Consider the following 14,700-nt stretch of genomic DNA (forward strand, 5'->3'; position numbering starts at 1 on the left):
CTACTCTACGGAGCTCTCTTTCACCTACGTGGATAGAAGTCGGGGGCCGGCGCTCGGTGGATGGGCCTCGGTCATGGTTTTTATGCACGCCCGGTCCTATTCTATGGATCTCTCTTCCACCTCCGTGGCTGGAAGTCCACGCCGCCACACGCCTGGAAGTTTGTTTTGTTAAATAAAGAGCCGTTTACCAAACGCACGTCTTGTACTTTGTTAACGCCACAATATAGTTATATACAGAGATGGGACCAAGTCACACATGTGCAAGTCTCAAGTAAGTCTCAAGTCTTAACCTTCAAGTCTCAAGTAAGTCCCAAGTCATTTTTTTCTTGGGCAAGTCAAGTCAAGTCCTTAAATAGGTCGTCAAGTCCAACTCAAGTCCTTAAATAAGTCAAGTCAAGTCCAAGTCAAGTCACCTTATTATTGCAATTTTACCCGCAGAATCTGATCGTAGTAGTAAAAAGACAAGATATCAGTAACTTTAAGTAACCATCATTGTCCAATGTGTCTAACCTGTTTAGAAAATATGATAACAATTTGGATTTGCACTGTAATTACTGATATTCAGTAAAATACACCATGGAATCAAACAAAAAAGAAATTACCTCATACAATGATTTATTGACAGCTCAATCTAAACAAATGAACGTCTGCTGACAGTGTCTGACACATTTGAGTTGCAAATGTGAAAAAATAATCTGAAAAAAATCTGAAAGAAGAAATGTGTTTGTTGCATATCTCGCACAGTGCTGTCCGTCTTTTGCCATCATAAAAGTAATTGCGATAGCCGAAGGTGATGACTCACGGTACCGCTCCCGCTGACATGTCCCCATGCGCATGTCTGATATAAAGGGGCGTGATTCTCCAATAAACACGTTCGGTAGGTAGAGAGGGCACGACTGATTGATTGACACGGTAGTGATCCAATCATGACAACGCTATTCTCAGCCTGCGCTCCTACCATGTTATCGATATTATTTTTTTAAATGTATTATTAATTTTATATTCAAACTGAAAACATAAACTAAATAACACTGAAGTCATTCAAGTCATCGTGTCTCAAGTCAAGTCAAGTCCCGAGTCTTTAACTTCCAAGTCGAGTCTCAAGTTTTTTCATTTTTTGTCAAGTCACAAGTCATCAAAACAGCGACTCGAGTCGACTCGAGTCCAAGTCACAGTGACTCGAGTCCCCATCTCTGGTTATATACTAGATCTGTGGAATAACGACGAGGCTGACGTCAGGGCGCACGCGCGGCGTTGTTGACAAAGGACGAGGAATTTGATCGATGGATTTAATGATTTAATTAGAGTGCACAGATGGTTCGATATTATTGTGTGAAGGCGATGGGCTTCACACATATGTTATTTACACCATTCTCTATTATTGTGTGAAGGCGATGGCCTTCACACATATGTTATTCTACACCATTCTCTATTATTGTGTGAAGGCGATGGCCTTCACACGTTATTCTACACCATTCTCTATTATTATTGTGTGAAGGCGATTTTTCTCGTTCCGAAAATTTTCCGATTTCGCAAAATTCGCAAATTTATGACAAATTTTTCCCCATTCATTCTTAATGGCAGATTCGACATTTCATATTTACGTCATTCCACTTTTAAATTCACATCATTCAGCACATTCAAACCACATTCGGAATGATTCTCGACATTCCCGAAATTGCCAAATTCAAAAATTTCACGTTTTCACGTTTAAAATTTCGACAAAATGTCACGAAATTTTGTTTTTCACCTCTAATTTCTACATTTTTCAACCGATTCAACCCATTCCAACTTTCACCTGTTCATCTTTTGCCTGCCTATTCCACAACTTCTCACCTACCAAAAATTCCTAATTTTCAAATTTGAAATTCAACCAAATTCTCCAAAATTTCATTTTTCTACTCTAACTTCTACATTGTTCGACCGATTCAACCCATTCCAACTTTCAACTCTTCATCTTTTGCCTACCTATTCCACAACTTCCCGCTTATCAAAATTCAAAATTTGAAATTCAACCAAATTCTCCAACATTTTGTTTTTCTACTCTAATTTCTACATTGTTCAACCGATTCAACCCATTCCAACTTTCAACTCTTCATCTTTTGCCTACCTATTCCACAACTTCCCACTTACAAAAAAATTCTAAATTTGAAATTCAACCAAATTCTCCAAAACTGTTTTTCTACTCTAATTTCTACATTTTTCAACCGATTCAACCCATTCCAACTTTCAACTGTTCATCTTTTGCCTACCTGTTCTGCACCTTCCCACTTAGCAAAAATTCCACTTTTTCAAATTTGAAATTCAACCAAATTCTCCAAAATGTTGTTTTCTACCCTAATTTCTACATTTTTCAACCGATTCAACCCATTCCAACTTTCAACTCTTCATCTTTATCCTACCTATTCCCCAAATTCCCACTTACCATACATTTTCACGTTATTGTGCATTTTATGGCTAATGCGACCTATATTCCGGAGCGACTTTTAGTCCGAAAATTACATTATATTCAATTGAATACACTACAAAGACAACATATTTAATGCTCAAACTCATAAACTTTATTTTTTAAATAATAATTAACTTAGAATTTCATGGCTGCAACACGTGCAGTAGAAGTTGGGAAAGGGCATGTTTACCACTTCGTTACATCACCTTTGTTTTTAACAACACTCAAACGTTTTGGAAGAGAGGAGTCTAATTCTCTTAGCTTCTCTTGTGGAATTCTTTCCCATTCTTGCTTGATGAACCGCTTCAGTTCAACGGAACGGGGTCTTCCCTGTCGTATTTTACGCTTCATAATGTGCCACACATTTTCAGTGTGAGACAGGTCTGGACTGCAAGCGGGCCAGGGGAGAACCTGGACTCTTTTACTTCGAAGCCACATTGTTGTAACATGTGCAGAATGTGGCTTGCCATTATCTTGCTGAAATAAGCAGCGGTGTCCATGAAAAAGACGTCGCTTGGACGGCAGCATGCGTTGCTCCAAAATCTGTATGTACTTTTCGGCATTTATGTTGCCTTCACAGTGGAGCCTCGGTTTTCGAACGTCCCAATTCTCGAACAAATCGGTATTCGAACAAAAAATTCAAGATTTTTTTTGCTTCGGATGTCGGATGAAATCTCGGTTGTCGAACCTCGCGAGATGAGCCGAGAGGACCCGTATGCCAACTGACTCCGTTTGTTATTACGTTCTCGTTACTCTGAGGATTGCATCAACTCTAATCATGCCTCCAAAGGAAGCAAGTGGGAGCAATAAAGCTGATCATGGCGAAAAGAGGAAAGTGCGCAAAACGGTTGAATTAAAAAATAATTAATCGCAAAATATGAGTCTGGTGTGCGTGTGTCAGAGTTGGCGCGGGAGTTTTGCATGGCAAAATCGACAATAAGCTCGATCCTGAAAAACAAAGACGCTCTTAAAGGAAGTGATATTGCGACAGGGGCGACTGTGCTTACCAAACAACGGCCACACGAACTTTGATACAGTCCGTATACTGTATGTTGTCTTTCATTAGAATTTCTGCAGTTTGTTTTGTTTTTGTTTTCTGAAATTAAGAAAACGTTTATGCTGTTTTCTTTCACATGATCTTTGAAATGTTGTCTTTCATTGGTAAAAATAAAAAAGTTTTGATGTGCTTTTTTTCCCTCACAATTTAAAAAGATATCTTTTACTCTTAGTAGAATGAAACACACAAGAGAGTTGCCACAGATATGGCAATACATTCCCCAGCCTCGCCTACTCTATTAATTCAGTTTATTATTTATATTATTTATTTACACATTACCTATTCACTTATTTATGCAGTTTATGGTGTAAAATAATGAAAAAATGCTTTTAAAAAGCCTTTTTTGGGCTTGGAACAGTTTAAGTTTTTTTCCATTATTTGTGATGGGAAAACATGATTCGTAATTCGAACGATTCGCTTCTCGAACAGCCTTCTGGAACGGATTGTGGTCGAAAACCGAGGCTCCACTGTATATATACACAGTTCTTAAAGAAACAAGGTTATAATTCATTTCAACTTTAATGGAAAACAGTATGAAGATTTAAATGTCTGTGTGTGATGTTCAACACACCCATTGTGCGGTCGAGTGACATTTTTCACGTGTGGGTTGCTTCCTCGTGCCTTACTTTTGATTTTGACACCAAAAAGCAGGTGTTAACACGGGTGTGCGAAGACAAAAACTCAAATGCCAGCTGACAACTTTCATAAGTAGGGGAACATAATGGTCTTTTTTTATTTATTGAGACTGAGGCAATGCACTTAAAATCATATGTGTGACGTGAAAAGAAAATCCACACAAAGGAAGGCAGCCAAGCCCCGGACACATGTAATGTGATAATGGGTGGTTCTTAATGACCACTTCCAAATGTAAATACATCAGTCTTAAATGGATGTTAAACTTTGAGAGACATGGACATTCAGCTTCTTTACATCAGGAACTTTAATTGATGCAATCTATTCCCAGCCCTAACATGTGAAATGAAGCAGCTATCAAAGACAGTAATTGCAGGAAACGTGGCAGAACATTTTTATGTCGACCCATTAGATTCAGCTGTTAATTTTACTGCTCTTTCTTGAGTTTCTGATGATGATTATTATGTTATTCTACACCATTCACTTTATTATTGTGTGAAGGCGATGGCCTTCACTCATACGTATGTTATTCTACACCCTTCACTTTATTATTGTGTGAAGGCGATGGCCTTCACACGTATGTTATTCTACACCATTCACTTTATTATTGTGTGAAGAAGATGACCTTCACACATATGTTATTCTACACCCTTCACTTTATTATTATTATATTCTGTGAAGGCGATGGCCTATAATAATCTACACCATTCACTTTATTATTATTATTGTGTACCGTTTTCGCAAAATTCGCAAATTTACGACAAATTTTTCCCCATTCATTCTTAATGGCAGATTCAACATTTTACATTTACGTTGTTCCAGTTTGAAATTCACAAAATTCAACACATTCAAATCACATTGGGGACATTCCCAAACATTTTCACGTTTAAAATTTGCAAGTTTTTCACTTCTAATTTCTACATATTTCAACCGATTCAACTCGTTCCAACTTTCAACTGTTCATCTTTTGCCTACCTATTCTACACCTTCCCACTTAGCAAAAATTCCACTTTTTCAAATTTGAAATTCAACCAAATTCTCCCAAATTTTGTTTTGTACTCTAATTTCTACATTTTTCAACCGATTCAACCCATTCCAACTTTCAATTGTTCATCTCTTGCCTACCCATTCCACAACTTCCCACTTACCGAAAATTTCAAATTTGAAGTTCACCCAAATTCTCCAAAATTTTGTTTTTCAACTCTAATTTCTACATTTCTCTACCGATTCAACCCATTCCAACTTTCAACTCTTCATCTTTTGCCTACCTATTCCACAACTTCCCACTTACCAAAAATTCAAAACATTCAAATTTGAAATTCGGCCAAATTCTCCAAAATTTCGTTTTTTCTACTCTAATTTCTACATTTTTCAACCGATTCAACCCATTCCAACTTTCAATTGTAATTCCAAATTTTCAAATTTGAAATTCGACCAAATTCTCCAAAATTTCATTTTTCTACTCTAATTTCTACATTTTTCAACCGATTCAACCCAATCCAACTTTTAATTGTAATTCCAAATTTTTTAAAATTTTAAATTCGACCAAATTCTCAAAAATTTTGTTTTTCTACTCTAATTTCTACATTTCTCTACCGATTTGACCCATTCCAACTTTCAACTCATCATCTTTTGCCTACCTTTTCCACAACTTCCCACTTACCAAAAATTCCAAACTTTCAAATTTGAAATTCAACCAAATTCTCCAAAATTCCGTTTTTCACCTCTAATTTCTACATTTTTCAACCGATTCAACCCATTCCAACTTTCAACTCTTCATCTTTATCCTACCTATTCCCCAAATTCCCACTTACCATAAATTTTCACGTTATTGTGCATTTTATGGCTAATGCGACCTATATTCCGGAGCGACTTTTAGTCCGAAAATTACATCAATTCAATCGATTCAACTCGTTTCAACGTCATTCAGCAGCATTCCCCAAGTATTTATTCAACTTCTTCACCTTCACACGCAATTTCTTCAGGAATTGCAAATTGTAGTTATTATATTTTAGTCCTCGCAGTTTTTTGATGCGCTTCTCCTTCCACATAATTCATCCGAATCACTCCATTCCAATTTTGACATATTCCAGAAATTCACACGACGGCTGCTTGCATTCATCTCATTCCAAAAATTTTCCGTTTTCGCAAAAGCCGCAAATTTACAAAAAAAAATTTCCCCATTCATTCTTAATGGCAAATTCAACAATTCACATTTACGTCGTTCCAGTTTGAAATTTACATCTTTCAGCATTTGTTTTCCCCTTCTAATTTCTACATTTTTCCACCGATTTAACCGGTTCCAACTTTCAACTGTTCATCTTTTGCCTACCCATTCCACAACATTCAGCACATTCAAATCACATTCGGAAAGATTCTCGACATTCCCAAAATTGCCAAATTAAAAAGTTTCACGTTTTCACGTTAAACATTTTTGCAAAATTTCACAAATTTTCATTTTTGTCCTCTAATTTCTACATTTTTCAACTGATTCAACCCATTCCAACTTTTAACTGTCCATCTTTTGCCTATTCCACAACTTCCCACTTACCAAAAGTTCAAAATTTTCAATTTTGAAATTTACGCCAAATTCTCCAAAATTTCATTTTTCAACTCTAATTTCTACATTTTTCAACTGATTCAACCCGTTCCAACTTTCAACTGTTCATCATTTTCCTACCTATTCCAACTTACCAAAAATTACACATTTTCAACTGTGAAATTCACCGCAAATTCTCCAAAATATCGTTTTACACTTCTATTTTCTACATTTCTCAAGTAAGTCAACTCATTTCAACATCATTCGGCAGCATTCCCAAAGAAGTTATTCAGTCTTCGCCTTCACACGCAGTTTCATCATGACCAGTGCTGCTTTCATAAACATTTATAGCCAAGAATAATTTTATTTGTGTTGGACTTCCACATTAACTGACCTGACAGAAGCATCATTTTAATAAAAACATTTTATTGTATTTTATTGACGGCCAGCTAAGCATTTAATCCTCAGAAATAAAGGGAAAAAATGTCAAGGCATGCGTAAGATAGTCCTTTTAATAATAAGGAATAAGGAAGGCGTGTGTGTGTGTGTGTGTGTGTGTGTGTGTGTGTGTGTGTGTGTGTGTGCGTGTGCGTGTGCGTGTGCGTGTGCGTGTGCGTGTGCGTGTGTGTGTGTGCGTGTGCGCGCGTGTGTGTGTGTGCGCGCGCGCGCGTGTGTTTATCTCTGGCAGGGAGGAGACTTCTTGTCGGGTGTCAGTGGAGCACAGTCCGTTTGTCCATGGCCTCACCGGTGAGAATGGAGAACTGCTGCTGAACGAGTGTGTTCATGTGACAGAGGGCACGAAAACAAGGGAGCGACAACTCTTCCTTTTCAATGATGTCATAATCTTCGCTAAAATCAAGTGAGATATCATGTATGAACAAATTATATCAAATTCCTGCTGTAGTTACACATGTCAAAGGTCACACAATTGTACCCACAACATCGGTTTACTTCATTACCCATCACTCACATACTCCAAAAATCAACCAAGGAGCAATTTTAGCTTGGAATCGACAGACTCTTACATAATTGGACTCCGAACCACTAAACCACCAATCCAAACCACTCCCGCCACCACATATTTTCCAAAATGATTCATACTCTTTTTTAGTATATGCACATCCCAATTTCTAAGTTTATAGTTGACTACAAATAGATTTTACATACTATAGAAGTTTCCAGGACACTTTAGAATGGTACTACAGACTTCCTCAAAATTGTCTCAGACAAATAATGTTCTAAATTGTTTCAGCTTAATTATTGGCAATATGATTTCCATCTACTCTATAATACATAGAATAACATATAACTGGTTTATCAAATTCCAACACTCCGTCAGGGTACCTACATTTGTTGAACATTTCTACCATACAAAGAAGATTTTCTAATGATAAAAAAATTCTATATATAATTTTTTACTGTCATCTTATGTTTAAAGGAGTATCAGAATAGGTGTGTAAAATGGGAAGTAAAGGCAAATTGGGTGTTTTTAGACTTTATATGCAGACTGCTAAGGAATCTCCACGAAGACCAACCGCCTTTATTTAGTCACCGTGACTCAACTCAACAGAAACCCCTTACATAGGAGAAACTTTGTTTTCTTACTAAATAACAGAATGTCTTTTTAGTGTTCTTGATTTTGTTATAATATCAAAAAGGGTTGCTTTCCAGGTTTGAAAAATAATAATTGTGAGTAAATACACAAATAGAGTGGGTATCAACAGTTTCATGCCTGAGTCAAAGTGGAAGAAAGTTTTGAAGTTCCAAAGTGGGAGGCAAGTTGCATACAATTCTCTACCGCAGTCTGCCCACTGTTCCAGTAGGGACGCATATCATGGAGCACAGTAATTACTGTAAAGTGAAACGCCCTTGTGGATATTCAGAGCTTATTGATTTTGGAAAATTGCAGCAAATGTTCTCTTCTGCTCGTTTGCAGGTCGATGTCCAGCTACCGCCTCAAGCATCGAGTGATACTGGAGGACATCTGGCTTCACAATTTCCAAGATGAAGCAGAGGATGATGAGGGGACAGACGAGGATGCGGATCTCGGCGTGACCCTTGCCTTAGCCTGGGGCCTTACTTTTTGTCTAGTGTCTTTTTGGTGAGTTGATACTCAGCAACGGCTAATAGTAAGCACTCATCTGATCTGCGGACTTCATAAAAATAGGGAAATAGCAAAGAGAAAGTTCACTCGATGATCACAAGACAAAATGTTCCAAAATAGAAATGGTTAGACCTCACTTTTTGTATACAAAGAACAAAAATTCAACATTGCGTGATATACTCCACTACGTCAATTATGTAGCTAACGTGGGTTTGAGCCCCAGCAGTTCGAAAAGTGTGGGCACCTTTCACTTTCCACAGATAAGCTGCAAGGAAGGTGGGGAAGTGCAAGTTGTTTGGTTGGGGGTCGCCGTGACGCAGCTTCCTGTTCCCATGACTGACTTGAGTTACACTTTCCACTTAATCAAAAGAACTCCGTGACAGCTCGCGTGATCTCATTGCTCATTTGATTCTCGTGCTGTGGAGTCATGTTGTGATTTGCCTTGCAGTTCTCCTGATGTGAAGGCAGACTGGTGTGATACCCTCCACAGGTTGGTTGATGCTGTTTTGTTTTGGGTGCTTACATAAAAGCTTATATGGACTCCAGCAGGATTGTGAATCAATTTAGGTTAGGTTGCTCAAGTGGTCCTGAAATGTATTTAATGTGTTAAGTAAAAAGTGAAATTTTGCAGTAAAATCCAAGCGGCAAGAGCCAGGGCTGGTTGTGCCTCCTCATGTCCGGACATCCTCATGAAGGTCTTAGGTGGCGTCACTGCAGTAAGTACTGCTACAGTTGGTACAAAATGGAAAGGGTTAGCTTAAAAATTCTGACCGATTATTTCTCTGTCTATCATTTAGACTAAAACTCTCATTGGAGGTGGCATGGAGCAGTTTGAAAACTTTGATGTAAGTTGCAAAATAAATGTAACATTTTTAACCATTTTAGGAACCTGAATTAATTAGATACATTAAAGATATAAAACAAATCTCAAAACATTTTTTTTTCAAACTATGTGGAACTTAAAATGTTGTCATATTTTGAGTCGATGAGTTCTCATCAGCACTGTGGTAGGTTGGTAAGGAATTCCTTCTCCCACCCTATCTGCATTTCCATGTTCCTCTTTCATCCTCAATAACGGTTTTACTTTGTTGCCAGGGAGATGTAAATAGTTCGCCCCAGTTGTTGAATAACCAAGAGGACAAGCTGACGCAGACGCTTGGTGAGTTTAGATCAACTTCCTTTTTTTAAAAATGTTCCTCAATGGTAAGTGTGCAAAAGGGAGGGGCCCCACAGCGAGTGCCAGATGTGCCGTAGCACAAAAGCAAAGTTGAAAACCGCATGCACAGAGGGAGGAAATAGACAAGTGCAAAGACTCTCTGTCACTTTGGAACTCCTTGCACACGACGCGTTTAGAATGAGTTGAGTTTCAGTAAAATGCGTACCTTTGTCGAGGTGATGGATGGAACATTACTGATCCCGGCAGAAACGAAATGGAACTTAGTGAGGAAGCTGAGGAAGGGCTCCAGTTTCATCAGCAGAGCAGCTCAAGCGGACGCCAAGACTCAGCTTTTTGGACGGCCCCTCTGCAAAGTGTGCCCAGATGACAACTCTCTCCCTAAACCCATCGCAGTAAGTCATTCATTTGATCCCTTTCATGTAATTAAGATGTTGTCCAGGTCGCTTAATTATCACAAGAAATCATCTAAGCACTATTATTGTACACTTTAGCTTTTAAAATTCCATTCCCTATCACACAACAATGTTGACATGGTAATCAAAGCTTGATTCCTCCGACCAGGAGATACTGGTGTTGCTGAGGAAAAGGGGGCCGTCCACAGAGGGAGTGTTTCGGAAGCCGTGCAACAACAAGAACATGAGGGAGCTCAGAGAAAGGCTCAACAACGGCCTGGAAGTAGACATGAAGGCACAACCTGTTGCTCTGCTGGTCGGGCTGCTCAAAGTATGACCCTCTTCTGGTTACATAAACTTACACAATATGGACATGATTGTGCTTTCTTTTCTGCAGGTACAATGTGCAACACTAAATTTTGCCTTTTATTATTTCAATTAGAGTTTTTTAAAAGAACTTCCCAGGAGCCTGCTGGTGTGCAACCTTTACAAAGATTGGATGACTGCTCTGGAGATGGAAGACAGCCAGGAGAGAGAACACGAGCTCAGAAGGTGGGCCAATGAGTCTCAGTGACATCATCATTACTCTCTGTGAATAATGACGTATTCAAGAAAGGTAGTAAATGACATTTAATTTCTTAGCATTGGTTAGCCCTAAACTCAAACCACTCCTCTTTTCTGAGTTTAAAAAAAAAAAAAAAAAAGCGCCAAGTTTATTGTCGCCCCCCTCAACTCACCCTCTTTCCTCTTATTAGTGTGGTAGACAAACTCCCCGGGCCCAACAAACTCCTCCTGCAGCACCTCGTCTGCGTCCTCCATCACATCCTTGACAATGTTGAGCACAACAAGATGGACGCCTACAACCTGGCAGTGTGCATCGCGCCGACCTTGCTGCAGATGGAGGTCATCCCGCTAGATGATCAGAAGGAGACGATGAAAAAGGTAGAAATGTGCGTCATGTTCTTCGGTACAGGAAACCTTGACATGTTGCAATATTTAGATTTTTTTTTTATGCTGCAGGTCACAAAGCTCACTCAGTTCCTGATTGAACATTGTGAGATCCTTGGAGATAATATCCCGCACCTCCTGGATACCGATGAAGGTACGCGAAAAATGAGTTCTCAGGTATTCGCAGAGCTGCACACTCATTAATGAATCATTTGTCTTGCAGACTCGGTATCCTCCCAGCACCATGACTCGGCGTACGACAGTACCGATCCGGACGGAGACGGTGAGGTTGGGAGAAGCGGATCGTCCCCCTCCCTCAGCCTCAGCGTCACAATTTCAACATGCTCATCCGACGTCGTCTTCAATTCCAAGCCTGCCATGACCCGTCGCTGCTCCGAGCCCATCATCCTTCCCTTTGTGGACGAGGTGAACCTCTGCGGCCATTCCCGGAGTCACGATGACTGCTCTGTTGAGAACTTTGTGGAGCAGTCTTTGAAAAAGCAGATCTCTGAGGGTTCCTTCTGGCAGCGACCTGGGTTGTCTTTGTCAAAATTGAGCAGCTGCTCCAACATAGACCGGTTTAGCTACATAGGGAATCAAAGGATGGGTTGCTCGAGCTCTTCCCTGGAGAGCGCTGCCTCCCACCAATCCGAGAGCTCGGTATTCACCAGCTCCCCAGCGGGCTCGCCCCCGTGCTCAAGGACAACAAACCACAGCGAGGTGGCTCCTCCTAGGCTTCAACAGGACTTAACCGGTTTGAATTCAGATGAGATGAAGCGTTCAAGCTCATTGAGAGCCGCCTGTAAGGTCCTGTTGCGCACAAGGAGCTTAGGCTTTGGCAGGCACAGTCTGAAGAAGGAACGCCGCAATGACAAGGTTTGTGAACCGCTTCAGGAGGACTCTCAAAGTGAAGTGCTCTCTCCGGCCCAGCCCAAGCGCCGACCGCTGTCAGCCATTGAGGTTTTCAGGCAGGTAGACAGTAGGCTGCCCTGCAGGCCGCCCCCGTACGAGCAGGCGGTGCACAGCGTGCCTCTTGTGCCGGAGTACGCTTCCATGACTGTGTATGACGCCATTGCTGTAGAGCGGAGGTCCCACCCATCCTCTGAGAATTATTCCTTCCCACAGAACTACTTTGACCACCATTACACGCAAGAGGCGCTAGATAGTGTTGAGCACAAGCCGGTCTTCCGACAGAGGACCATGTCCGAGTCAGTGTCTGGTCGACAGGAGGCCGTGTCACAGAGATGCAGCCAATCTGTGTTTGGGGAATTTCCATATGCTAAAGAGTCCTACGTTTGAGCAACCATCAAACGGACACACAGAAATGATTTCTTACGCATTTCTCCAAGGCACAAAACCTGTAGTTCCAAGGTCATTTGTCCTGCTTTTGTCCAGAATTGGATTGCCTCCTGATAATTGGGCCTTAGTAGGACATGGCGCCCCAATTGCTCTCCTACGGTCATTCATTTTGTACTATGACATAACTCGACAACCTCATGACCAAGCGACTGTGTTTCCAGGCTCCAGTTTTTCAAAAGGAACATTTCATTATTTCTATCTCCAGTGACACTCAGCTGGAGAGTTGCATGCACTATGCAAGACGTTTATTTTGAATTTCAGCTATGTTCTACTGGTATATGAATACCACATATGTACTATAAATGTACATGCCATACCTGAGTAGTACTATTATAAAATACAACTTTATTTGTAGATATTTAGTCCTTTTAGCCAAAATGAAGCTATGAAAGAATGTCTTTTTGTTTTGGCTGTAATATTTAATGCCGTATGTGCAAAAGTCTTTGGCCACCACAAATGGTGTGTTAACATTGTCCATCTTCTTGCCAGCCATACACAAAAATGAACTGTAAAAGGAGATGACACTAAATACTCCCCCCCCCCCCCCTTTTTTTGTTGTTGTTGTTATGTACTTGTATAACAAATTATCATGTATGGTCATTTTTGCAATGCTAAACAACACTACAATAATGGCCATAAACTTTGGAACTTTTTATAAATAGAGTAGAGAGTCAAGTATGTTTTGTTGCTTGCTTGTTGTGATGGACTTTTTATTCCACTACATGTGGAATAAAATTGTCATTGGTGGCCATAAAACTGAGCAGCATGGATTACAGCATCAGGGAGTAGATTAAACAGGGGAATTTTGTCAGAATTCTATGTTTAAAAAACTAGTGTCAAGATCAACTTCCCTTTACTATGTAGGTTATGCAACAGGAGTAATTGAAAATGCTGTGTTCTGACGCATACGATCAAAAAGAAGGAAACCAGAGAGGGTCACATGGACAGATTTGGTTTTTCTTTGAATTGTTGTTTCTCCCTATGACCTCAAATGAGCTTCCTTCCGTGTTTGATAACAGCAAATCACTTTAATTCAAGATAAACTGATTATCATTGACATCTAAAAGATTGCATTTCATATTTAGGCTTATTACACCAACTGTATAGTAAAGCTATGGAGCAAAAGAAGCTAACTTTACGCTGAGCTCTAAAAACGCATTCCTGCATTGTAATTCCCTATTTGAAACAAATAAAAGTTTTCCACTGATGGAAAACTGTTAAATAGAAAGGTAGTGGTCATGACTCAGCTGCTCAAGTGTCTGCGTACTAACAGCATTATATGATAGCACATCAACGCTTGACTGGCACAGTGAGCTTGTTAGCCAACTAGAATTGTCATCCATGGGGTCATTCTCGGTACATTGTACATACTGTTCCGTTTCACTGAGAGCATATGTGTACATATGGCACATTTATTGGTAGTATTCATTTTTGTAAATCTGTACGATAGAGAATTTTGGTATAGGTTTGTTAAAAGGTGAATTATTTACTAATCAAGAAATAAACAGGTGAAGATTTGTGCATTTTCACACCTGAAATACTCCATAGCGCAAGTAAAGCAAATAAGTGATTTTGCCATATGTTCCCTTTTAACACATTGAGTAGGGTCGTGAATGCATGAACATTAATTTAAATAAATGATTCAATTGTGCCTTTTGATTTTGTGAGATGGATGTCTGGTGTACATACAAGGAGGATGCTGTGAGTACGGGGAAAAAATGATTGTGTGGACCCATGCCCTGTCTATTGCATAATCTCAATGGCAGACTAATGAGACAAGGGCATACCAGACATTTAGCCATCAATGCCGCTTAATAAGTGACTGTTCAAGCATAAACAATATGACAGAAATGAAGGCACTCATCTGAGCACAAATGTATGCTTTCTTTCAATGTTGACCAAAACACATGGCCCTAACAAGGTGACCTGCTGTGTTCGGCTATTTGTGTTATGAATAGTGTGAATATTGTGCTTGCTTCGATAGAAATATTACATAACTGTGATTATTGGAACGGCTGGTTACGTAACAACTACAGACGTGC

At 39.7% G+C, this 14,700-nt stretch overlaps 1 protein-coding gene across 1 annotated transcript in view; it reads left to right on the forward strand.

Moving 5' to 3' along the window:
- The window catches only part of LOC148382032 (uncharacterized), a 21,885-nt gene extending 7,364 nt beyond the window's left edge, over positions 1–14,521 (forward strand). The window contains exons 7-18 of the mRNA XM_088362671.1: positions 7,367–7,537; positions 8,615–8,779; positions 9,231–9,272; positions 9,414–9,498; positions 9,580–9,627; positions 9,878–9,941; positions 10,206–10,351; positions 10,521–10,682; positions 10,794–10,903; positions 11,107–11,293; positions 11,372–11,453; positions 11,523–14,521. Of these exons, the coding sequence (XP_088218797.1) occupies positions 7,367–7,537; positions 8,615–8,779; positions 9,231–9,272; positions 9,414–9,498; positions 9,580–9,627; positions 9,878–9,941; positions 10,206–10,351; positions 10,521–10,682; positions 10,794–10,903; positions 11,107–11,293; positions 11,372–11,453; positions 11,523–12,598 (2,338 nt within the window). The 3' untranslated portion in view covers positions 12,599–14,521. The remainder of the gene's footprint in view (positions 1–7,366; positions 7,538–8,614; positions 8,780–9,230; positions 9,273–9,413; positions 9,499–9,579; positions 9,628–9,877; positions 9,942–10,205; positions 10,352–10,520; positions 10,683–10,793; positions 10,904–11,106; positions 11,294–11,371; positions 11,454–11,522) is intronic.
- The last annotated feature ends 179 nt before the right edge of the window (positions 14,522–14,700 follow it).

This window comes from Syngnathus floridae, chromosome 19 (genome assembly GCF_059516105.1).
Source record: "Syngnathus floridae isolate MCC-2025c chromosome 19, RoL_Sflo_1.0, whole genome shotgun sequence".
Lineage (NCBI taxonomy): Eukaryota > Metazoa > Chordata > Actinopteri > Syngnathiformes > Syngnathidae > Syngnathus > Syngnathus floridae.